General features: G+C 34.5%; 1 protein-coding gene across 3 annotated transcripts in view; it reads right to left on the bottom strand.

Moving 5' to 3' along the window:
- RASA2 (RAS p21 protein activator 2) overlaps nt 1-26,721 on the bottom strand; it is a 109,201-nt gene that overhangs the window by 6,416 nt on the left and 76,064 nt on the right. Inside the window, exons 10-21 of one of the 3 annotated variants that reach the window (XM_023621030.2) lie at nt 25,441-25,597; nt 24,969-25,117; nt 24,219-24,333; nt 23,712-23,786; nt 22,883-23,006; nt 20,462-20,568; nt 15,863-15,946; nt 15,375-15,452; nt 11,716-11,789; nt 11,066-11,172; nt 8,407-8,418; nt 568-650 (exon numbers count right to left, since the gene is read on the bottom strand). In XM_023621030.2, the coding sequence (XP_023476798.1) occupies nt 568-650; nt 8,407-8,418; nt 11,066-11,172; nt 11,716-11,789; nt 15,375-15,452; nt 15,863-15,946; nt 20,462-20,568; nt 22,883-23,006; nt 23,712-23,786; nt 24,219-24,333; nt 24,969-25,117; nt 25,441-25,597 (1,165 nt within the window). Of the gene's footprint in view, nt 1-567; nt 651-8,406; nt 8,419-11,062; nt 11,173-11,715; nt 11,790-15,374; nt 15,453-15,862; nt 15,947-20,461; nt 20,569-22,882; nt 23,007-23,711; nt 23,787-24,218; nt 24,334-24,968; nt 25,118-25,440; nt 25,598-26,721 lie in introns of all 3 variants that reach the window. The other 2 variants (XM_023621031.2, XM_023621032.2) reach the window with 2 other exon arrangements.

Below are 26,721 nucleotides of genomic sequence, written 5' to 3'. Positions count from 1 at the left end.
TTGGCTAGATAACTGCCGCTCAAGTGTTTTATGAATTGTTACTTTTCAAGCAAGTTAGTCCCCAGGATAATCTGAGTCGCACAGTATTAAGCAGTACAATAGAACAGAATTTTTAGGAGCTACACATGTCGAAAGGGATGGACTATCACACAAATAGGAATAAAGGGAGGGAATTTCAGATGGAGGACAAAGTATGAGTAAAGGCAAAGCAGTGGGGAACTACAGAGAAACAAGGAAACTGTCTTGGTTGGTCTGAGTGTATGGTATGTACTAAGTGGTAGCAGAAAACAAGGTTGACAGATTGGTTGCGACTATACTATTAAAGATTTGAATGTCAAATTGAGAAGTCTGATAACAGGAAGTATTAAGAAAAGTACCTTTAAGTTAATAGGTTAGGCAGACTATATAGCCATCAATAATAATGGACAATTTTAAAACAGAGTTCTAGCCAGCAATTATAAAGTATCAATGATCAATGGCAAATGCTAAAAACAAAACCTCTTGAAAAATTTCAACTAAGTAATATATACGTTTAAAAAGCTTTAAATAATTATTTATATAACTTACATTTTTCTTGTTGAAAGAGCTCTCTTCCAGTTTTTCCACAGCAAGAATGTTTTTCACTGGAATTGTATAAATTGCATCTTTGCCTAAATAATAAAAGTAGTAGAACAAAATTAAAATAATTTCCATCAGAATTACAAAAGTGAGAGGTTAATTCTGCAAGGTTTAAGCTCATCCTCTTGATGCGAGAAGTATAAGTAACAAATAGATTTCCAAATGGTACATAATAAATATTCTTTGCTTTATAGAACAGATGAATTTTGATTGCTTTCTCTAAAATGACTTCCTCTTTACTTTTTTCAACATAAAATTAAAACATTTTCAAGGAAAAATATAGGAATAAATTTGAACTCTATGTAGAAAACATTATAACATTTTGCAACATTAATTATAAGGGGACTGAAAAAAATAATATATTTAGCAATAGAGGGCTATTCAAAACTTGCTGAGACATGGAATTTTCTTTCACCTAGTTATTACACGAGCAGTGAATCTGACTGTACCTAAGTGGATTTTTCTGTTTTGCCAATATAATATTTAATTAAGAGATTAATTCTCAAAACAATGATTTTAAATTGAAAAATTGTTCATTACTATCACATACAGGCTGGTCAGCTGACTAGAGCTACCAAATTTACTCTAAGGATACAGGGAGCAAAAGTAAAAACTTTATTTGGTAGAGTGAATCCTTAATTTAAGAATTTGGAAATTTGAGTTTGCTAACGGAGCTCCACAATAATATCGCATGAGGACATGGGGCAATTCAACATATGATTTACCTGAGAATAGACTATATCTCAGATAGTCATAGAAACTATAAGCAAATATAATTATGACTTTTTCTGGTCGTTTGGTAATGTTCCTGGAAATCAAAGCTCTGCATTTTTTGCCCCCAAACTTTGCTTTGCTTTAATGACATGTAGATTGAAGTGCTGGAGGTTTACATTTTATATCAGTCCATGGATTAATGTATAGCTTTTTTGGCCAAAACAATTATTTGGTTAATAAAGGTTTTCTGACTTGAATAGAGAGGTCAACACAGAATATTTGCTAAGCTTGGTTCCTGGGGTAAAATAAAAAATTTGTGTAATTCAAGCAGATGTGATATACAATTTTTTCTTTTAAAGGACAGTCACTTAATTCAACTATCATACATTGAATGTCTACAATATACTAGATACTGTTTTAACAACTTGGGATACAGTAGTAAACAGAACATACGAGGCCCCTAAAGAAGTCTGCATTTAGGTCTGGGAAGACTGACAAAAGACATAAATATTAGGTAGAGTAGGAGTGGTTAGAAGAGTGCTTCAGGCCAGAGTCAAGGGACACAGAGAGCTGGGGGGGAGGGTTAGAAAAAAAAAGAATTAAGAAAAACAAACTGAGTCCCAGAGAGATCTGTGAGATAATATCAAGCATGCCAACATAAGTATAATTGGAGTCCTAGAAGGAAAGAAAAGAGACAGAAAAAATATTTGAAGAAATAAGTAAAAAAACTTCCCAGATTTGGTGAAAAACACTTGCTTATGCTTTAAAGAAACTCAATATAACTGCAACAACCTTGAAAAATTTTAAGAGCCAAGTAATACATTTTACATCCACTATAACAACAAAAAAGAAAAGAGAAAACGGGGTGATATTATGAAGAAAGGGAAAAATATAGGAAAATTTTTATCTTAATGAAGTTCAATTTATCTTTTTTAAAAACTGCTTAGTGCTTTTAATGTACTCTCGAAGAAATCCTTGCATACTCCATGGTTGCAAAGGTGTTCTCCTATGTTTTCACTGAGGCCTATGATTTTCTCATCTTCAATTAAAATTTGTGTGTAGTGTGAGGTGGAGTGAGGTTCATTTTCCCTCCATGTTTATCCAGTTGTTCCAGCACCATTTGTTGAAAAGCCTTTTCTTTTGCTATTGAATTGTCTTGACATCTTTGTCAGAACTGAACTGACCATGAATACGTGTGTCTTTCTGGATTCTTGTCTGTTCATTGATATCTCTAGCTCTTATGCCAAAAGTACAGTCTTGAATACTGTTAAGTCTTAAAATCAGTCCTCCAACTTTGTTCTTTTTCAACATTGCTTTGGCTATGTTAAGTCTTTTGTTTTTCCATCCATACAAATTTTACAATCAACTTGTCAACTTTTACAAAAAAGCTTGTTGGGAATTGGAGTAGGACTGTGTTAAAATCAAGATGAATCTGAGAAGTGACTTCTTAAAAAATACTGAATCTTCAAATTCACAAAAACCTGATGTATGCCTCCTTTATTTGGGTCTTCTTTGCTTTATCTCTGCAATACTTTGTAGTTTTCAGCACAGAAGTCTTGTACTTCTTTTGTTAAATTCATTCCTAAGTATTTTATGTTTTTTGAAGGGAGCTGCTAGTGTAAACGGGATTTTTAAAAATTTCATTTTCTAACAGTTTGCTGCTAGTTTATAGAAGTACAGTTGATTTGTATATATGAATTATGTATCCCAAAGGCCTTCCTAGATTCACTTCTTAGTTCAAGCAGTTGTTTCGAAGATTCCTTAGGAGTTTCTATGTAACTATGTATGCTTTTTCTTTTCTTTCTTTTTTTGGTCTTATTGCATTGGCTACAATCTCTAGTATAATGTTAACTAGAACTGATGAAAGTGGATAATCCTTGCTTTGTTCCTGATCATAGATATGATGTTACATTTACTGTAATTATTGACATGGCTAGGTTTAAGCTATCATTTTGCTATTTGTTTTCTATTTGTCCCATCTAATTTTTGCTCCTTTGTTCTTCCTCTTCTGCTATATTTATTTATTTATTGGGCAGGAGGAGAGGGGATAGGTTATACTTTTTGTAAAAAAGTTTTGTTCTAGAGATTATAATATACACTCAACTCATTACAATCTACTGAAAATTATTTGTCACTTCATATAAGATCCTTGCAATAATTTACTCCATTCTCTTCCCTTGTGCTACTATTGTCATATATTTTACATCTAGATTTGTTATAAACTCTACAATTCAATGTTACAAATTTTGCATTAAACAATTACTCTTTAAAGAAATTGAGAAAAGAGAAAAGACATTCTTACACATTTACGTGCATGTGTGTCACTTCCAGGGCTCTTCATTTCTTCCTGTAGATCTAAGTTTCCATCTGGTGTTGTTCCACTTCTTCAGCCTGAAGAATTCCCTTTAGCATTTCCTATAGGGCAAGGCTGCTTGCAATGGAGTCTCCAAGCTTTCATGTTATCTAAAGGATATTTTCATTTCTGAAGGAAATTTTCACTAGAATTCTAGGTCGAGAACCTTTTTCTTTCACCACTTTAAAGATGTCATTCCATTGTCTTTGGGCTTCGGTTGCTTCTTGCCTGAAAAGTTAGCTGTGAATTGCACTGCTGTTCTCCTGTATGCAATTTGTCTTTGGTTCCTCTGCTTTTAAGACTTTTCTCTTTGTCTCTGGTTTGATTATTATATGTCTAAGTGTGATTTTCTCTGTATTTATCATGCTTAGTGTTCACTGAGCTTCTTAGATCTGTAAGATGATGTTTTTCACCAAATTTGGGAAATTTTAAGCCACTATTTCTTTAAATATTTTTTCTGCTCCACTCTTTCTCTACTCTCCTGGGACACCAACCATGTATATATTAGACTGCCTGATATGGTTCCATGAGTCAATGAAGTTCTATTCTTTTTTATAAAATCTTTTTTCTCTGTGTTCCTAGAATGGATATTTTCTATTGTTCTGTCTTCAAGTTCACTCAATCTTTCTTCTGACATCTCCAATCTGTTGTTAAGCCCATCCAATAAATTTTTCATTTTTAGATAATGTACCTTTCAATTCTAGATTTCCATTTGATTTATTTTTATAGTTTCTATTTTTTCTTTTGCTGAAATTTCCCATCTCTTTACTCATTATGACTATCTTTTCCATTAAATTCTTGAAATATTTATAACAGCTTTAAAGTTCCTATCTGCTAATTCCAACATGTAAATCATATAGGGATCTACTTCTATTGATAGCTTTTTCTGTTGACTATGTATCATATTTTCCTGTTTCTTCTCAAACTTGTTAATGTTTCAGTGTATAATGGACATTACAAATGATACATTGTAGATGTGGATTCAGTTACTTCCCTTGAACAGTTACATCACTAGTTGATCACCCTGAGGCTTGGTTGTATACTTTATTTATACTACATTTTGTTTATTCTTAATCCTAGGACATAGTCTTTAATCCTGAGCCATCTCAAATCACCTTTTGAGATTTCAATGAAAATCCCAGGTGTTTACTGAGCCCTTCTAAAATTTCAAACTCTGTCTCTCCTAAGGAGGAAAAAGGTTGAAATCTCTGCTCATCTTTTTAAATCTTTCCAGTTACTGCTTTTCACTAGTCTCTTTGAAGTTCCCCTTTGCATGAGCAGTTCAAGAGTCAGCTAAGGATTTCACAGGAGTTCATATGCAGACTGGAGGGCTCCTCCTTTTTATCTCCTAATTTCCAGCTTCTCTGGCAGCCTTTAACTCTGTCCTTTGACATCTCAAGCCAATAAAACTGCAGTTTTTTTTTATTAAGGTTATGAAAGTTAACATCCTTGTGAAATTACAGTTGTACATCATTATTAGTCTTGTTGTAGGTACACCACTTCACCCCTAGTGCCCTCCCCCATCCCCCTTTCCCCTGGTAACCACCGATCAGTTCTCTTTGTCCATATGTTAACTACCACCTATGAGTGGAGTCATACAGAGTTCGTCTTTCTCTGTCTGGCTTATTTCACTCAACATAATACCCTCAAGGTCTATCCATGTTGTTGTGAATGGGACGACTTTGTCCTTTTTTATGGCTGAGTAGTATTCCATTGTATATATATACCACATCTTCTTTATCCAATCATCAGTTGCTGGGCACTTAGGTTGGTTCCATGACTTGGCTATTGTGAATAATGCTGCGATGAACGTAGGGGTGCATGGAACTTTTGGAATTGCTGATTTCAGGTTCTTAGGATAGATACTAAAACTGCATTTTTATGCTTGAATTCTAGCCACCTCATACTGCATAGGCTGGGAGCGCTTCCAGGGGGAGAAGTCATATAAACATAAATCTCACCCAGCATGGTTCCCATCTTTTGAGGGTCAAATTCTTCAGAGAATTGTTTTATATATTCTGCCTAAAGTTTACTTGTGTTATCTATGAAAGAGTTAGTCTAATACAAGCTTCTTTACTATTACTAGACCTCACATGTCTACTTTTTAAAAGGAAATTTCATCAGTCTAGTTGCATAAACCCAAATCCTTGGACTTATCCTTGACTTGCCTCTTTCTCTCACTCTTGATATCTGATCCTCTAGCAAATCCTGTGAGTACTATCTTTAAAATAGATCCAGAATGTGATCCCTTTTTACCACCTGCACTGCTACCAACTGGTCCAAGCTATTATCTTCTCTCCCCTGGATTACTGCAATAGCCTCTTAAAACTGGTCTCCTTGCCCCTCCATTCTTCTCCACATGGTATGAGCAATTGATCCTATTAAAACATAAGTCAAACAATGTCATTCTTCTGCTTAAGACTCTCCAATGCCTTTCCATCTTACTCAGAGGAAAAGTCTTACAACGGCCCACAAAGCCCTATAATATCTAGCTCCTCTGTGATCCTTTTTGACCTCAGTTTCTATGACTATCCCCTTACTCATTTTTTTTTCCCTACCCACAAGAGCTTTCTCTTGTTTCTTGAATACTCCAGGTTTCTGTTTGGGGATCTCTATACTGGCTCTGAGCTATGCCTGTGTCACTACTACCCCAAATATCCACATGGCTCACTACCTCATCATCTTTAGCTCTTTGCACAAATGTTACTTTCTTAGTAAAGCCTTCCCTGGCTAGACTTTTTAATATTGCAGCTCTCCTCATTGAGCCCATCATTCTCTATTTCCCTTCCCTGCTTTATTTTTGTCTATCAGGTTTATTATCCAACATACTATATAATTTGTTTTTTTATCATCTATCCCTACTAAACCATAAGATCCCTGAGGGCAAGGATTTTGGTATGTTTTGGTCACTACTGTTTTCTCCAGAGCCTAGAACAGCACCTGGCATATAGCAGGCACTCAATAAAATATTTGTTGCATGAATGAATGATTGAATCAATGATGTTCTTTAGCTATCAAAGAAAAAAATACTGTAGAGCACTGTGTGTGAAAACATGAGCAGGCGAAAACCTAGTCAACCTAAATGTACTGAAATTTATGTTTAAAACATCTTGGAAGCTTCTTCTATACTGTCCATAGGCAATATGAGCTAGAACATTTTATATCACATGGAAGTTGTGTAGGCTATAACGTATGTATGTGTGCACATCAGGTCTCCCAAAAGTAGACGATATCTAACGAAGTGTGGAGAACACAGAATGTGTTCCACCTAGAGCAGTGGTTCTTAAAGTAACTCAGATGATAGCATATCTAGAAGACACAGTGTTCTTTGAAGAACACCATTTATTAAAATATTTACTAAATGCCTTAATAAAGTTAGTAAAAACATGGTCTCTACTATTGAGGATCTTAAAGACTAGGGAAAGAGATAGACAAAAGTAAGGACCACAGAGTGTGACTGAAGTTATCACTAAAGTGATAAAGAAACACAGTAATGGAATAGCTCAGCTGAGGTGGCTAGTGGCTTATAAATGACTTCCACAAAGAGCTGACACTTGATCTGAGGCTTAAAGGACAATAAATTACACAGGTGAAGAAGGAAAGTAAGGGATTTCTAGGTAGAACTCATGCAAAAGCATAAACGTAAAAGAGCACAAGTTAAAGGAACTGCAAGATCTGGTCTTGTGAAACAACCCATGGAGAATGCAAAAGATGAGGCTGGATGAGACAGGAAGAGGCTGGAACATCAACAATTTGTTTGATTCTGCATACAACTAGGAGAACTTTTACTAGGAGAAGATGACTACATTACAATATAGCAACATAAAATCATAATCACAAGCACACAGATCCATAAAAACTGTCAAGGTAATCATGACTGATAGCTGACTGAGTGCCCTATAATATTCATTTGCCACACATTAATGTAGTTGTATTGAAGATCAGTTGCTTACCATTGCTTAGTAGCAATGAGCAGGCATCAAAAATGTAATAACTTATTTGAGATAAACTCTTAAAATTGAGAAAATTCTATTAGTTCCTTTGCCAGTAAATTGGGAAAAGACCATATTATTTTGATTCTAAGTGGGAGAAACAACACTTGATTCAGAATACTCGTGTCCAGTAAGAGGAGAGAGTAAAAGACTCAATGATTTAGAGCTATGTTACGGGAAATTTGGGAGGCACTCTTTCAGACACCAAAGTCAAACAGGAAGTGTAGCAAGAGACTTAACTAGCCGTCTAGGCTGTCCAGAAAACAGCAAGGAAACACGAAGTAAGCAAAACATCTGCTGAGCCACCAAACAGAGAATCCAAAGCCCATGTACTTTATTCACAGGGAAAAGTCCTGAAGTCTTCAATCAAAGCCTTTAAATCTTATGCATAATTTTAACACACACAGTGCTTGCATTCTCACTCATAGTATATTAGCAGTAAAAAACAGAGATGGGTGACGGAGGTGGGAGTGAGATGTTACATATTACAATTCACTGACAGCACAAGAAATTTAAGGTGACAGCCTGGAACATAAAGGGGATGGAGAAAAACTGTATAAAGCAAACACAGGAGCACAAAAAAGCACAGCAGTCCAAGGCATTTAGCTGGGGAGTAAACAGCTGCACACACCCATAAGCAGCCCTGAAAACATCACCAAATCAGAGCACTACATAATAATTAATATTTATCAATTACAGCCCAAAGTCATCTAGAAAATGTTAACTTACGTTCAATGAACTCTTTTAGAAGGCAGGGAAGCATGTAATACATTTTGGAAAAATCCATCAAAATAGTTAAAAAGCATGGATGCTTAAAACTGTAGGCTTTGGTAAATCTCAAAATTTCATATAACAGAGCTCATTCTCCAATGTCATTCCAACACGTTAAATTTCTTAAGGCTTCGAAACAATGTAACTTCTAACATGTCCATTTTATACCTAGGGCAGCCTAATCATTCTGTAGAACGTTATCCTTCTAAGATCACCGAACAGAAAAGAAGTTCTCTAGGACTCTGGATGGACTCTGGATCTACGAACTCCCTGAAATTATATGCAAAATTTTGGGTCTAGCTTGTGCATTTTTCTAGCAGAAAGGGTACAAAGCTATCATCTGATTCTTAAAGTCTTAAACCAAAAAAGACTTTAGAATATTGGTTTAGATTAGAAAATGCTTTAAATGAGGAAAAAATAGCTAATTTATTCACGGAGAATGACTTAAATTTTATTTCAATGTACTGTTAACGTAAACATAATTAGCACATTATGATAGCTATTTTTAAAATGCTGCTATATATGCGAGAGCACTTATACAGTATTCAACATAAGCTATAACTTCTAAGGCATTCAAAATACACTTAGCTTAAAAAGATGCTGTCTGGAAGGGCAAGTATGTAGCCTACTGATCTTTAGTCATTTAACTATATGCCATAACAAATTATCTGAGTACTGAAAAATAAAATGCATTTGGCTTATGTCTTACTAATATATTTGGACATATGTAGTCATTTTGCCTAAGCCATTCTAAGGAATTATAAAACAAAAAGTTTTTCTTATTCTCTATTCTTCGAGAATCTCCACTGAAGCACTCTACTTAACTGAGTCTACATTCTCTCGAAAGTACCCTATGTCTGGTGTTTGTTTTATCATTTCAGAATTTATAGCAGAAGCTCTCTTAATAGAGCTGCACCTAACAGATTTGATGGATTAATGGAGACTTCATTTCCTCTGTAGCAAATGATGCTCATGGGATGCTGAATGCTCGTGGATGCCAGGCTACTATCTATTTAGCCTGCATGTGTCTGTTTCCACTGGTTAGGCTGTTTTGCTTACCAAGTCCGTTGGGTTTGTCACCAAACCTATTTATGCCCTTTTCCCATGTTGTAATTATAATTTACTTAAACATATATAAAATGACAAAATAAGTGCCCCCTACTCAGAGGTTTATTATTTATTTGAAAATCAGGCAAGTGCTCTGAAGAACCTCAAAAAAGGAGACCCAAACCAACGCAAATAAAGTTGATTTATATGGGGGTGAGAGAGCCGTAAAAGATTAGGGTGACTATCACGAAAATCTAAAAGGATCCTGTACTCGGGTTACTTTACAAGTATTTAAGTTCTAGCTTCACTTTGGAGAAATCACACTGAAAACTGATGCATTAGTGGCATATTTGCACAAGAAAGACAAATGGGAAAGCCAATCTATAGATTCATATTCAAAGAAAAGATCTTGGATCTCTATCAAAAGATTGGTAAACAAATACGTAAACATAGTCATCCCTCGGCATCTGCTGAGGATTGGTTCCAGGACTCTCGCAGATATCAAAATCCTTGGTCCCTTATATAAAATGGTGTAATGTTTGCGTTTAAACTACATACATCCTCCCTTATACTTTAAACCATCTTTAGATTACTTATAATACCCAATACAATGTAAATGCTATGTAAACAGTTGTTACAGTGCATTGTTCAGGGAATAATGACAAGAAAACAAAGTCTGTACATGTTCATTACAGACACGGCCACTGTAGACCCTTTAACCTACGGTTGATTGAATCCACAGATGTGAAATCTGAGGATACCAAGGGCTGATTGTATTTAAGATATGTATGCATCTTTTTGTTTGTCTTTAATTGATTCTTGCTTTAACTGATCTTTTTGACTAAGTGAACATCTTTGGATCCTAATCACTTTTTAAATAAAAGGGCTTCTACGGTATATAACCTATGATCTAGACACTAACTTCTTCTTGCTAACATACGAGAAGGAGCTAATGGGTAACACTTTATCCCATAGGAATAAACTTAAAAGGCAGAGATTTTCAGCAGTGTGTCAGTCCACTGAGGGACAGACTTTGCCTCTCTGAAGCCTCAAATCACACTGTAGGAAGATGGCTCCTTTATCCAAATAGACAGCCCATTTGTGCTTTCTCAGGAGGCAAATTATTAAAATTTCCATCTTGGAGTGAGCTTGGCCAAGAGTCTAGAATGAATCTGATAACTGTATAGGAATCACAGTCTGTGGGACTTTTTGGCTGACATTATCCAGCAAACCACTGAAATACTCTCATTCATTAGACATTGATTTTTACCACTTTGGCTCTGTGAGTTAAAGAAACTTCCAAGTTCTAAGAGGCCTTTATATATTGATTACACAGTAGGGCTTTACCATGGATTTTTAGAAAATAGAGCATGTGTGTGAAAAAATATAATTTACACAGTGTCACTTGTCAAATATTTATTACATTCTTAGTGTGTACGCATCACTGTGAGAAACTATAAACTAGAGTAATATTAATGAAAAGGTTCACTAGAATCACATTAAGCAACAAAAAAGAAGTCTTCACCAAGAACCAGGAAAAGACCCCACAATAGAGCATAAGCACAACTACCTGGCTGTTTGTGGTAGGTGAGCTCTCTGCTTGTTAAGCAGAACCACCGTTTCTTGAAATTCTTTTTTCCAATCCGAGTTCTTCCCTGAGCTCTTTTATACATCTCACTGCCAAAACAACAGATGTAAACATTTAGCTACACATATTAAAATAGTTAATCTAAAACAAAGACTTGCCCTTTAATTTTAAATGACATTAAAGGTTGTGTAAGATTATATTAAGTAAATGAAAATGTCCGGCCATCTAAAACTTTTGCATTTATTTTGGCCACACTGAGGGAATAAAATCTTTAATTAATTTAATACTTATAACTGTGCTATCCAGGATTGAAAGGGCCAAATGAGTGATGTTCCCCTTTACCTTCTAATGATAACACTACTTTAACACTGAATAGTGTTGTTACTTTTTCAAAGTACTCTAATACTCATAATCTCATTACATTTATAAAACACCTCTAGGACAGTATGGACAAGGAGTCCTGCCTCGTAGCAAAGTTTATAGGATAGGGAGGTGACTTACCTGACTGACGTACTTAGGCAGTTCCAGCACAGAACAAAAACCCAGATTCCTCACTGCCAGACCCATGCTCTTTGAGCTACTTAACATCTATACTGAAACACGACTTTACTGTCTAATTTCATTAAATTTACCCTTCTTTCAGGTGCACAGGCTCACTCGTACCACTGGACTCTTTAGTTTCAGTAGATGAAATTTCATCCAAGAACTAAATGGAAAAATGGGCAAATATTATACTTTGTGATAAGGTACATCATAAAATCAGTTTATGTTAAATGTTGATAGTATCACAAAGTTCTTCATTATTAAGGAATACACAAAATTGCAATTTGTAAGGCAAAACACATACTTATTTGTAGAGGAAGTCCCTAATTTACACACGACAGGGATTCCAAAAAGCTTATTTTTAAAAGTTTATTAAAACCCAGACTGTATTTCCCTGTAGAAATAATTCAATCCACAATCCCTTACCTGCAATTCTGAAATCTATAAAGCTCTGAATACACAGAGTTTTTTTGCTTTGTTTTTGATTTGCAGTAAACTCATTTGGGGGTATAACTTAACCTGAACTGGTGTAAGGCTATTTATAGTCTGTATTTATCCCATTTACTGTGAATATTCACACACTGTGCTACATAAACATTAATGTGTTTGATTACAGGGTGCTACTCCAGGCCTCACTGGGGGGTATTATATAGTACATGGCATATACCTATTATCTTTCAAAACTCCGAAAAACTGAATTCTGAAATACTTCTTGTCCCAAAGATTTTGGATATAGGAATTTGAATCTATATTATAGGTCAGGGATCACCAAACTATGGCTCTGTGGGCCAAATTCAACCTGAAGCCTGCTTTTGTAAGGCCCATGAGCTAAGAACAGTTTTACATTTTTAAAGCGTTATAAAAACAAAAATAAAAATGCAGAAGAATATGTGGCAGAGCCCTTATGTGGCCAGCATAGCCTAACATATTTACTTACTGGCCTTTTGCAGAAAATAGTTTGCTGACTTCTATTATTTATAATTGACTTCAGCCTTAAGAGACAGTATTTCACAGTTATGACTGACGTGTAATTGGGTTCTCTAGAATAATCTGGAAACCTAATCACCACTTATAAACTTACTTTGGAGAATGTGGGAATGTGGTGGCTCAAGAAAATATAGAATACCCATCTCTAGCAATGGCAAGCCACCCAGTGAAGAGTATTTAGTTTCATGAATATGCTACCTTGCCTGGTCAAAAGCTTCCTGGCATGTGGCTGTCTCTTCATGGGAAAGGGAAAATAGTAGTTTGAGGAACAACTCTTGTTCTTAGAGAGGAATCCTATTTTGCCCCATAAATGAACTATTTGTTTAGTTCTTGGTGTTTCTTTTTTTACTTTTCTATGTTGTCCCACTCAGGACTTAAAAAAACAAACAAAAACCAAGTACATGCCAATAAAAATGATATTGAGGCACCAGTGCCCTAATATAAAGTAGAATTTGTGGACGAAGCCATTTTTTCCTAAGACTGGCTATAGATTGCCCACCAGAACCAACACTTGTGGGGTTTTCCAGTGGAACATTTACTTCTAGTTTGCTGGAAGGAACGTTTACTTCTAGTTTATTTGGTAAGTGAAAGAACAAGAACAGAGTTTCTTTCACATTATATGTGGGTCATATAGAACAAGTATCCAAGGGAATTAAAGAAGTGTCTTCTCACATCTTCAGTTCTCACAGATGGACCATCCACTAATGGAGTTTAACAGACTTATTTGAATATTTCATTTCTTAGTATTTGCCTGAAGGCACTGATTTATTTCTTTGACAAATATTTCTTATTTATTAATGATAATTATTACATTATTTATTTGTTATATTTACAAGGAAGTGTAGGGTAAATACAGTTATATAAAGTTAAAGAAAACAATAATTAAGATGGACTGTAGGTAGGGTGAATATAGGTCTCAGTTTGCTCAGGGCTGTCCCTGTCTACAATTGTGCTTCCAACATAACCAAAAGTATTCCTTTCCACTCTTTAAAGTGTCCAAGTTTGGATGCTACGTTATATGGTCACTCTGTTTATAGACCTATCCAGGTTACTGTTCCTAAACTCTGTGGGAATAGTACAAGATTCAGAATTATAATCTATTTTGCTTTGGAGCAGGGGTCAATGCCACTAGCGAGAACACCAGTACGAAATGAGAAATTGGGGTTCATAAGCTTTCGCAATTTCTAGCACTGCACATATCCAGATTTAGTTAGTAAATAATTTTTTAAAAACCTCTCTCATATTAGGGCAAAATATCCTATGCTAGTTTAGGAGTCTAGAACCAAATCTGAGACAGGAGAATGCACTATGCTGCATCTCACATCAGGATGTGAGTGGGTGACTCAGGGCAGATCAGGAGCAGACTAAACAGTTGGCACCCTTAAATACTTCCCCCACTGACATTACCAACTCTACATATTCTGATTATATCAGGGGGAAAAAATCAGATGCTACCATAGCCTAGGTCGTAAAAAAACAGAAAAACAACCCTAAAACAAAAGACAGTACATCAGAATCTTGCCAACAAAAGTCTGCCTACGCTATCCCACAAATGTTTCAACAATGTCCTAAAAATAAAAGGGCAGCTTTTCCTTTGCCTATTCTTTTGAAAGATTTCCCCCTCAAAAGCCTTCAGTGGTTGCTTAAAAAAATTTTGGTTGAACTTGCAGTATTCTAGATGAAAAAATTCCAACGGACTTTAATTTTTTAAATGATTTTTATTTACTGAGTTCCTGTAAGAATTTTAAAAGTACAAACATATATTTCAACAAAATATACTCTTAGATATCAACTGTAAATTATACTACAGAAATTGAATGAAATGTTTAAAATTTGGCCTTGCTAATTTGCATTCATTAAGTTAGAACTGTGAAGATAAGATACAGTACTTTCTTCAAGCCAAGTTTAGATGTACTTCAAAACAACTTTTCTTTAGAAATTTTTAGGGTTTTACAATAATGCTGCATTTTGTTTAGGATGATTCAGAACTAAAGACTCAAGAAATTAGAAATTCTTTCCAAACATTCTCAACTTCTAAGTACAGCAAGTTTTCTATGTTGTAGGCCCCATGTTAGGATAGAATATACTGTAGGTTTTTATACATTTTAATTTATAGTAACTCTCCTCAGGTTACTACGATAAACTTATATTGTTTATAAAATGTGCAATAATTCATATATTTTTTACTACGGCAATTAAGTGCCCACTATACATCAGGCACCATATTAAGCCTTTACTCCTAGACCAGAGGTTCTCAGTCAGAGAGGCAATTTTATCCCTTAAGGGACATTTGGCAATGTTTAGAGACATTTTTGGTTGTCAAAACCGGGGGCATGCTAACTGGTAGAGGCCAGGAGATGCTGCTAAACACACAATGCACAAGACAGCCCCTCAACAAGAATTATCCAACCAAATTGTCAAGAGTGCTGCTGTTAAGAAACCCTAACTCTAGATATTTGTAATTTGTGTTACTAAGACACTGGTAACCGGAGCTGTTGATAAAACTCATCTAAATGAATTTTACTCTAAATACTAAAAGGCATTTAAATAAATACTAAAAGGTATTTTCACAGCTTAAAAACCCACAGTTTTGTATGGGAGGAGAAAGGAAGAAAAAGATAGCCTTTTTATATTTGATGGACAGTTTAAACATTATAATTTTTTTAAACTTGGGATTGACTCATAGGAATAACAAGAAATGTTATTTCCCCAATGCTATATGATAAGAAATGTTAATATTTCCAGAGTAAAACAATCATACCTTTTTAACTGCTATAATATATCCTTCTTCTTGAAACATTTTGAAAAACTCACACATGAATGACTCTTTGAAACTTGACTAAGAAAAAAAAACAGGATTTATATATGTTAAGTAGAGAACTAGGAACATAATGGGCTGTGTTTTTAAGCTGACAATTAAGGCTTAAAAGGATTCAAAAATATTTTTCAAGAGAGTTATAGGGCTTGGAGCTGAAGATTTCTTTCAACAGTTGTTAGATGACTATGGTAGGAACAAATAGAAGGTTCTTGCATCTCCCCCTCTTAGATATATTAGTTTAAATGGAACTGTCTTCTTTAACAAGTGACTAAGACATAACATCTATCTAAAAGACAGCTATTGCATTTGTATCTATATATTTTTTGTTTGCTTTGCTTTTAATTTAGAAGGGAGTGAAGGAGGAAGAAGGGATCATAGGGCATAACAACATTTAAAAGTATGAAAACAAGGCCAAAGATGTGAAGACTTACCTTGCTTTTGGACAGACTCCCCCAGCTTCCCAAAGTTTGAATGGTTTTTGAGATAAGAGTCAATGTTCTAATTGTCTGTGCATCCTAAAGAACGTAAAAGAACACACAAAACTCCTGTTAAGTTTTTAAGAAATAGAATTTGTATAAAAAGTAGACTAGAATGAATGGGCTACATTGCTCTAAAACAGTGGTTCAAAAATGTTCATTCAAACCACCAACATAGTTAAAATCTAGCTAAGGATGGGCACAACTCACTAGACTAAAGAATTAAGACACTAAAAAAGCCATATATGATTGACAATTCCTCCCAAAGTAATTATATTTAATGATGCATTACTTTTGAAAGCAATAATTCAATTAACATTATACATATTGTTTTGTATAGTATGGCAGCTTGAATTACCCAACAAATTGTATTCACTTTTGAAATGTCAGTGGCTTATACCTTCTAACCTAAAATGGCAGTTTTCAAATTTTCTGTACTCAACCTACCTCTAAGCATATTCAATAATTTATATAGCTTCTGCAATCAATTCTTTTCACCATGGAAGCAAAGACCTAAATTCAACCTAGGAAATAAGAAGTCACCCAGTTCATGGTAGGATCTTAGCATCTTAGCGTAAGGTAACTACTTGGGTCTATTATCCAAGGTGTTTTTCAGGCCTGTCTACCAGAAAGAAGTAAATACAAATAAAATTGACTAAACACCTTGCTCCTTCCTTTTTTATTGAGTTATAATTTACATACAGTGAAATGAACAGATTTTAAGTGTAGATATAGCCTGATGAGTTTTCACCAATCCATAAACCTGTATAACCAATTTCCCTATCACTATATAGAACATTTTTCTTTGTTTTGGGAATTCAAAAAAACAAAATCTTCCATCAAAGACATACTTAAGGAAATTTAGATAGAGAAATGCTTTAGTTTAGTTTTTGGTTGATATTCCTTAATATTTTAGTATCTCCGCATTGAAAATAGGCAGTGAATGTGAAGCGGAAGAGATGACCAGAATGTAAGGTAATATGGAAAAGAAGGAATATCTGGGATATGATCATTATGATATACTTATGAAACAGTTATACAACTTAATTAAGGTTATCCAGAAATATTTTAGCTAGAACATCCAGGATTCCATTATATGCATAAAAAGTCCCCACAATTCTCTGCCTTTGAAGAATATAAAACTTAACAATGTGCTAATAAACTAAATTTGAACTGAATTTCACCAAGACTTCCCTGTTCAAATCTGGTTTTAAAATCAGTGTTTTAGGTTATTATTTCCCTGAATTAGAAGAAGGGAACAAAGCATATTTTATATAATTTCTGCATATCAGAGATCAACACGGCCCTCACTACTATTTGACAGTCATGTCATTTAGCTACTCTTGATTCACTGGTGTTACTCTACATATAAGCTGTTATAAATTTTTCCCCTGCCACCATCTGCCATCATAATTTTTCACAGACGTCCAGTACTTTAGATATCGGCACCTAGTACAGAACCTGGCACTGGCATATAGCAGATGCTATTTACCATTTAGTAAATTCAACTGAACTGTTGAATTTCTCACCTCAAAACAACATACCCTACCCTTTTTTCCTTATATTAGGTTGAAATATATGATATTACTGTTATTTGACTACTTTTGATCTATAAAAAACAAAATAATTTCACATGGTTCACCATAATATTTCAAAGGAAGAACTGTTCTTTTTCCCAAAGTTTACTCCATCACTTTTTCTTTTAAAGACACTCTTTCTGAATCCTCCAGGATACTGATCTGGTATCAGTAAGCCCCGTTCTCTCTTCAATTTCTCCATTTCTGTTAGTCTGTTCTCCCCTATCTAAACCATATATAGGTTTTCCCATTTTGGAAAAGACTCACCATTTGATAGGCTCCCTCTCTGAGCTACCATCTTTCACTTAACAAACATTTACTGAGCATCTACTTGTCCTAGAAAACGTGCCATGTGCTTGGGATGCGCAAACTTGAAAAAGATTCAGCCCTTGCCTTAAGGTATTGACAGTCCACATGCAGAAACTATAAACAGATGACTATAAAACAGTACGACAAATGCCATGACAGATAGAGCCACAGGGTGCTACAGGCACACATGAGAGACACTAACCCAGAGTGAAGGGCTAGAGAGGTCTGCCCTGGCTGAGTTTTGAAAGGAGCCACCAATGAGAGAATAGGCGATGTGATGAGAAGGATGGTTCAGCTCTTTTTTTTTCCCCACCACGAAACTTCTCCAAAGAGTGGTCTAACCATGTCAATGTTAACAAACCCATATTTTAAAATGAGTGTTTTGTAAAAAAAATTATTCATTCGCGTATGCACACACACGTGTACATGCTTGAATTTGCCTGTGTCTTTTAGCAGTAGAGCAAGATCACTTTTGATACATTTCCCAGGAAAAACTACATTCATCTATTTATTCTTTAATTTTCTGCAATCTGATTTTCTTCTCTTCTACTCTACTAAAACTGGCTTCTCAAAATTCAAAGAACTTCTAAATGTAAAATCTAACAACTTTTAACCAGTTCTTCTCCCCAGTCACACTGTAACTTTCAATACTGGTCTTGACAATGTCAGCACCCCCAGGTCCCAGGGATCATTCCTTGCTCTCAATTTGTGTAGTATGAATTGTCTATCCTCCTTACTTAATACTAATCAGGTGCTAGTTTCAGATTTACATAGGTAGTTTTAGATTATGTATCTTATGCATTTGCTCTATTTTCCCAATTAGAATGAAAAGTTCTTAAAAAGAAGGGATAAAGTTATACTTAAAAGCAAATAATAAAGTTCAATGACAGTATAAAGCAGCCCTTCCGGCATACTGATCAGAAAAGTGACCTAAAATACAGAGTTTGTGGTTAGAAGGACTTTATTGCAACATCTGTTACAGGAATATGCAAACCCAAGTCTGAATTCAAGGCAGGGTCACAAGCTCAGAGGCAGGAGCTCTGTTTATGTCCAGAATGCTGCTACCAGGCTTTCACTGCCCCAGAGTTCAGTACAGCTTCAGTAACATAGCCACAGAAAAGACAGCCCTGTGAACAAAAGGACACTGGTCCACTCTCTGCTGCAGCTACTCAGACTGTTTGTCCTCTGTCAAGGATGTGTTGCTGCCACTGCAGCATGATTCTATCCCATTTGCAAAGTTAAATAAGAGGCCAATGTCATACAACTGTCAAGAGGAGGAGTGGCCTTCAGAGCCCAGCTTAACTCCAAAACCCATGCGTCTTCCCTATACTCTATCAGTCAGTGAGTTTCCCAAGGGCAGGGACCATCTTTCTCATCAGGGCGCCTCAGTGCTGAGCACAGTGTGCAATACATACAGGGGCTCCAACACCTGACTGCCTAAGAGGCTGAAGGAACAGGGGGAAGCGCACAGATTGGGAAGACTGAGTCAGAATTCTGATTTAATCCAGTTCAAACTGAAGGAGCTCAAATCATAATTTATTAGTTGTGACTATGGAGAAGTTATTGAATTGTGGGGATGATAACAGAATCTACCTCACAGGGTTACTGGGAGGACTAAGTAAGTTAAAACATAAAGTACTTAAAACAAGGCCTAGGACAAAGTAAGCACTAAATAAAGTTGGTTATTATTATTTGTTACACAAATCGGCAACAAAAGCAATTATATAAGGTTATAAAATATTTGGAACAGAAAAGATTAAAGAATCAGCAAAATATATTGTATGAAAAGGAAACAGAAACATAGCAAATGTAAGCAGTTTTAAAATGTTAAGAAACATATAAATCCATGCAGTGTAGGTTCAGATTTAAGTAATTAAATAGGACTTCAGAACAAAAAGATTATATGCTTTAAAAAAGTTTTATATTTTATATATTTAAAGTATCATCTCAGGTGAATAAAAAATAAAAATATAGAGCTACCAAACAAATTATGCTCCAATTAAAAGTTTCTACATCTTTCAGAAATGAGCCTCTTCAAATTTCTGTGAGATTTAAAAATATCTGCCAGATTGGGGCTGGCCCCGTGGCCGAGTGGTTAAGTTCGCGCGCTCTGCTGCAGGCGGCCCAGTGTTTCGTCAGTTCGAATCCTGGGTGTGGACATGGCACTGCTCATCAAACCACACTGAGGCAGCGTCCCACATGCCACAACTAGAAGGACCCACAACTAAGAATATGCAACTATGTACCTGGGGGCTTTGGGGAGAAAAAGGAAAAAAAATAAAATCTTTAAAAAAAAAAAAAAGTTTATAAAAAAAAAAAAATCTGCCAGATTAAACCTAGAACTAATGAAAAAAAGACAATCTTTGGACTATAGAAATTTACAAACATACACAACAGCAGAGGGTAAATACACTGAATTCTCTTTGTGTTCATCACCAAACTTCAACAATTATCAACATTTTATTACTCTTGTGTAGTATCTTTTAACAGCAAAAAAAATTCAACTTTCAGCCTTCTCTGAAAGACTGAAATGGCCAAGAAAAATGCCCAGTAAATTTAAGTATCAGTTTTAAGAAAATATAGCTAAGTGAATTTGGCTTGTTTATCTTTTCTTCATTTTAAACAAAAATAAATAAAAATGGAATAAAGCTTTGAGAACAACACTTACTGGATGATGAGGTCGCAAATGAAAAGTATGAGGTGATACTACGGCTACAGCAAAGAAACGAAGAAATACAAAGCTGCTCACGGCAGAATACTGAACATGAGGGTCATCTGCAGGAAAAAAATGGTGAAATGTCATGCACAAAAACACTGAATTAAAAAACAAAGATGACAAAGTAAAAAGTACTGAAAAAACATGTCAACTAAATAGGAGATCAATATTATTTGCCTAGTAAGGATTGACTTGATGAAATGATAGCAATGATTATGACTAAATTAAAGGAAAAAAATCCTGTGACTAAAGAAATCTGAAAGAAATAATAAAGAAAATGAAAGGCAAAGTGCTATGTGTTCAGAAAAATTTTAATTTGGAAAAATACCTCTTTCCTCATCTCAAAGAAGAGACTCGTGAAATTACAACAAACATGAAAGCGGTATCTAGCACTACCTAGTGGTAATATTGAATCCCTCAAGACTAGGACAGGAGATTGTTTTCAGTTTTAGGGTAGTGTTTCAATTTTCCCCTAAAAACTCTTGATAATATCAAGGCTACACACCTTTAAAAAAGCTATCAATATTCCATATAAAAATACAGATGAACTCAAGCTAACTTTTGGCTCTTATCATTTCCCTAAGCTTTCATTTTGACTGGAGTCAACACTTAACCCAACAATCAGATGGTAGAGAAGCAGGTGGTAAGAGAATGTCTGGATTTGGTTTGAGTTTTAACTCTTAAGTCACTCAATAGATAGTCATCAACAAGTCAATTACTTTGTAATTCTTTAAACACACTTGCTTCCCACTTATTGCCTCCTCCCTGCTCCCCACCCATCTTCCCACGCTAGTAAGAACAAACTAGAAAATATGAAAATATTTTATAACAACAAAACTATCACTACTGTAGTCTACTAAGGATATGAAGACATATCAATATTTAAGCCAACATAAAATAGTTAGGGAGATATGTTTGCATTTATTAAAAAAAAATCATAAAATGTGTTTTAGATCATTTACATAAACAAGAATTCAACAGTGAATGCATGCGTAAGGCCAAGATCACTGGGTAGTGTAGAGTACAGCGATTAGCAGCAAGCTTTGGAAGGGGCCAGGCCCAGGTTTGAGACGCTTCTCACCTGCTGGTCATGTCACGGACCTTGGGAAAGTTACTTAACTTCTCTAAACCTCAGTTTCATTATCTACCTGAGGGGAGCAGTACCCCCCTCACGTGGCAGCAGGCAGATGAGAGCAGGCGAGACTGTAGGCTAGCACTGTGCCTGTTCAGTCATTAGGGACGTAATGTGCTTATTACGACCTAACTCACTATTTTAAAATACAATTTCAGTCAGCATTTCATCTTTCCATATGTTGATGTCTCTGCTCCCCTTATCCTTGTTACAAAGACTAGATTTAGTCTACTTATTTGAAGTTAATTGTTTATGTCTTTACTATACTTAGCAGAGACATCTAGGTCTGAATTTATCTACATGTTAGGTGGACAACTCAGTCCCACCACTTTAGCACAGGAAAAATTTTGTGGAGAGGCAGACAGCTATACACACGTGTATGTGCATACGCATATACACACTTAAAAGAACATGATAAAATAACAAAATCTCTTCAGATGGTTACAGAAATAAATACATCGTTTCACATAGCTGGGTAACACTGGTAATTTAAGTAGCTGCATTGCCTCCTCATCCGCCCCCCTATTACAGGCAGATCTGGAAAAATAGCTACAGTAAGTTTATTACTTATCAGAGATGCATAAAATTAGAATAATTCCAAGTACTGACAACAGAGATAGCAACTCCTAATTTTATGAAATGTTTCTAAGCAAAGCCTTGACACAGCTGCTCTTACAAAATTAAAGCATGCCAGTTATTGATATATGTACCTCAAAACTCTATGTATATCGCAACAGAGATGTTTCTAATGTCTAAAATCATTTCTGTAAAAATCTCTCACCAAAAAAACCTTAGCATTCTCAAACTGTCAAATCTAGTCAGTTGTACGGAACTAAAAATTATCACTATTTGAATGCATGCAAGTGGAAAAGGTAGTTGGTACAAATAACAAAGGTGTTTTTGTTTATTATATTTAACAATCTCATAAGCACCTGGTATAAATGTTTACTTATATAATGTTATATAGTTCTAAATTTTTGCCTTTCTTAAAAATAATGGTGATTTTGATTTGCTCTTTGTAAAAAGTTGCCACCATATTGAAAGAAAACCAGAAAATGCTTTCAGATTACAAGAAAATTAAATCAGAATTTTCATAAAAAAGCTAGAACTACTTTGAAAAACTAAAGAAGACTACCAATAAACCTTAAACACTTCACATAAACCAAATCCACAATAAATCTACAAAAAAAAATCAAATATAGAATGAGAAATGGCATGTTTTAGTAAAACAAAGCACTTACTAGGAAATCTCTGAGTAGCCATTTGTCTTAGAGAATAAAAGATATCGCACATTACAGTGGGGCAGCTCATACTTGACTTTACAATTGTGCTGAATAACTTGTCTACATAGTAGCGTAGATTCTCCTGTAGGATTTTAAAAGGTAAACATCAAGATTTTGACTTTTACACACCTTCAGTAGCCTTTATGGGAAAAAATGCAATGACTGCAAAAAAGGCAGTCACTATCTAGTATTCTAAAGCTCTGCTTTCCTTCTCTAAACTCATTCAGTTAAAAGACAATTTACATTCTGACCTCATTTAATAAATTAGATTTAGACTAGCTAGGTATAAGAAGTGAATGTATGGAATAAATTTCCCAAGAAGCAGCCGAGAATAAAATGATCCAAAGGGAAATAACTCAGATATGCAGGCACATGGACATTGTGGCACTGTTGTCTACTGCACTGAAAACTTGTGACTCTAACACAATCATTGTTTTCCCAGAGGCATTTAAAAGTATTGGTTAACCCAGTCATTGTGCCACTTGGCCTGATAAGTTTGACCCCAAAGGAATGGCCAGAATGTGGGGTGCAACTAGATATACCCTTACTCCATTCTTGTTACTAGAGCCAAAAAAAGACAGTCAAGAACAAAAATAAAATGAAACCAAATGAGGAAATAACAACATTCTAAAAATTAGACATAAGAAATGCTGCTAATAGTATGGGCATTATTGTAAAGAATAAAAAGCATTGCTTCCCTCCACATAACATCACTACAACACAGGTGGGAGATAGGTATATCATTAAGGCCAATTTTAATGCAGCTATGAAGAAAACAAGGACTTACCTTGTTATTTTCTACATTATCTCCCTCTTTCAATTTAATAGGATCAATTTCACAGGATTTTGAGGATTCACATATCTGGAAAATATGTTAATTTTTCATTTAATGTTCTTTTCTAAATAATTTGGCAAAATAAAAATAACTATTATTTTTCTGATAATACAGTTAATTATAAAAATTAAAACTGCAACAAAGTTTAAAAGCCCCATCCAGAGATAATGAATACTCCCAAAGAACTATATCAAAAAATATTTCTCATATATTTAAAACTCTAGCTAAAACAGAAATCCCATAACAAAGAAACAATTATGTTGATTAGACTAAAATGTGCCCTTTGAGTAAAAATCCACCGATAGAAAAGTAAATCATTTATTTTATTTCACAAGTGTTCAGCCTTATTTTTTCAGTAATACATGAACAGATATGTCATTCCCATCCAGAGATCACCTGATGAAAGAGATGTTACCATAAGGCCACACAAACTATTATCATCAGAGATATATTCTGTACCTCATCTAAAATAGGTTTTAATGTTACTTTCAGGTAGTGCCCTCCCACTATTTTCATCATCTCATCCAGACATCGGGTAGCCAAGGAGTTTCCTCTAAAAATTGTGTTTGCATCTCTGAAAAACAAATAGAAATAAAGTGAAATCAAGTGTAGTGAACAGAGGCTGTGAAATCAATAATATGAGATACTTGACTTTGGTCATAAATACAATTTTAGTAATTTTTACCATCCATTCAAAAAGTTGCAGCCATCAGGATTTTCAAACTTAAAACTACTTACCGAAAATATAAGAAAATAAGTTAAAAAAAAATAGTAAACCATATTTATGAACTAAAAAAGTGTAGGGAGTGTGAGTGTGTGTGTGTGTGTGTAAAACAGTGTTGGACTATAACAAGAACAAAAGTCTTCTGACTGCTTTTTATAATGTCACACATGGATATAAGGGTGACAGATAATGGAAGAGGAAAAAATAACCTTTTATTTGTGACATTTAAATCATTACAATAAGAAAAAAAGATTTAGTAATAGGAAATTTTGCTGCTGGGTAAAAAAAAATCCTTTCATTACTTGTTTACTATTGGTGGATACTGTTTGCTAACTTAACTGCCTTTTATTACTTGCTAAGCAGTTCTTTTCAGACTATCCTACAGAAAGGCTGATCAATACAAAAGAACCAAAATTACAAAAACAAATTGGTAAACTGAGTTCCATTGTCCACAATGCATAAGTAACATTTAATATAACTCTTACTGTGTATCCTTCAAGTCCAACTCAGCCACCGCAGTGGCAAAAGGAACAAGTCTGTCATGGTGCAGCAGCAGTCGTACAAGGGGCAAAACAGCATCATTCTTATCTCGACATATTTCACCCAGAATGTAAGCAGCTGAGGCAGATATCGGCTAGAATAGAGAAAGGTAGACAACAAGCATAAAATCAAGGAAACATGACCAAATGTTCAATCACTAGCCTGTACAAGTAATTCAAATATCTTCATTAATGATAACCATTGTATAGAATAGTATTTGATTTTCTAAATTTTTATCAGAGATGAAATTTGGAGCACATACTGAAATCACAGTACTGTGGTTCAGATAAATTAAGTATACATATATATATTTAACTGTTTTTATAAGACTTTATACTCTGAAATCTTTTCCTTATCATTTACAGAATTATTTTAGCCTTTTTATATTAAATCATACATTTAAGACTTTTAAAGTACCTGAACATCTGGTGATTTTAGCAGCAAAGTTTTCAAAGGACCATAATACTCTGAAGGAAGCACATAGTCTTCTGTATAACATATATTTAATCGAAGAGACCCCAGGTCATCAGTTTTAGATGACTTGTTTCCATTGTCTCTTGGTTGTAGCAAGTACCTAAAGCAAAAACACAATCAATTCCATGTGATGGTAATGAACATCCAAGCCGATGAGGTAAACAAACAGCTAAACTATAACAAAACTAAACCCAAAAAGTCAATGATGTTTAAGGTTAGGACACTTCATAAGTAGCAGGCTATTAATCTTCAGAGGCTTAATATTGGTGGTATACTGAACTAGAAAGCTATAAATAGATTTTTATCTGGGAAACAAAAAGTATAGATAATACAAAAATTAAGATCTCAAAGAGGGTGAATAAGAGTTTGGCTTGCAGATTTAGAAAAAACTAAAAAGTAAAATAAGATTCAACGTACTATCAAAAATAACTTTTTACCAACTAAATTTAAGACACATTTAGTTGAAATAGATAAGACATACTATAAGAAGGCATAAGTGATCTTGTTTTAAAGTAAATCCTATATGTAAAACTTTGAACTTATGTTTTAAAAAGTTAGTGATTAAAGGTTTATAAATAGATTTTTATATTAGTAAAAGAGTAACAGTGTAACTATACTGAAAATGTCTTTATTTGCAAGAATCAGATTTACATGAATTTTTTCAAGTAAGTAAAAGGCCAATGTATCTGTTATATATATATTTATATATATTATATATATATATATAATATATATAAAAGACAGCTTTAAATAGCCAAGGAAAGAAATGTTAAGAAATCTTTGTAGGGCCAGAATCATAAATCTAATAGTTATTTTGTAATACTGTTTATCACGGAAATTTAGAAACACATACAGAAGTAAAGAGAGCAGTATACTGAACATTCATGTATCCGTCACCTAGTTTCAATAATTATCAACTCAAGGCTATTCTTGTTTCAGCCACACCTCCACTCACTCCTCCCACCTTACTCCTGCATTACTTTAAAGCAATTTCAAGGTGTCTTACAATTTCATCTATAAATATTTCAGTATATACAACTATAACTGTATACATATATAAAACTTGAAAAAAATCATCATTATCCAGTCAGTATTCAAATTCTCCCAAACTTATCATAAACAGTTTTCTACAGTTTGTTCAAATCCAACATCCATAGATTGTAACTGGTTGATAGCTTATAGTTCTTTTAATCTACAGATTCCCTCTACTCCCTAGGAAATCCC

The sequence above is a fragment of the Equus caballus genome, chromosome 16 (assembly GCF_041296265.1).
Source record: "Equus caballus isolate H_3958 breed thoroughbred chromosome 16, TB-T2T, whole genome shotgun sequence".
Taxonomy (NCBI): Eukaryota; Metazoa; Chordata; class Mammalia; order Perissodactyla; family Equidae; genus Equus; species Equus caballus.
Note: the sequence above shows the minus strand (reverse complement) of the source record. Positions and strands in the feature narration are given on the sequence as shown.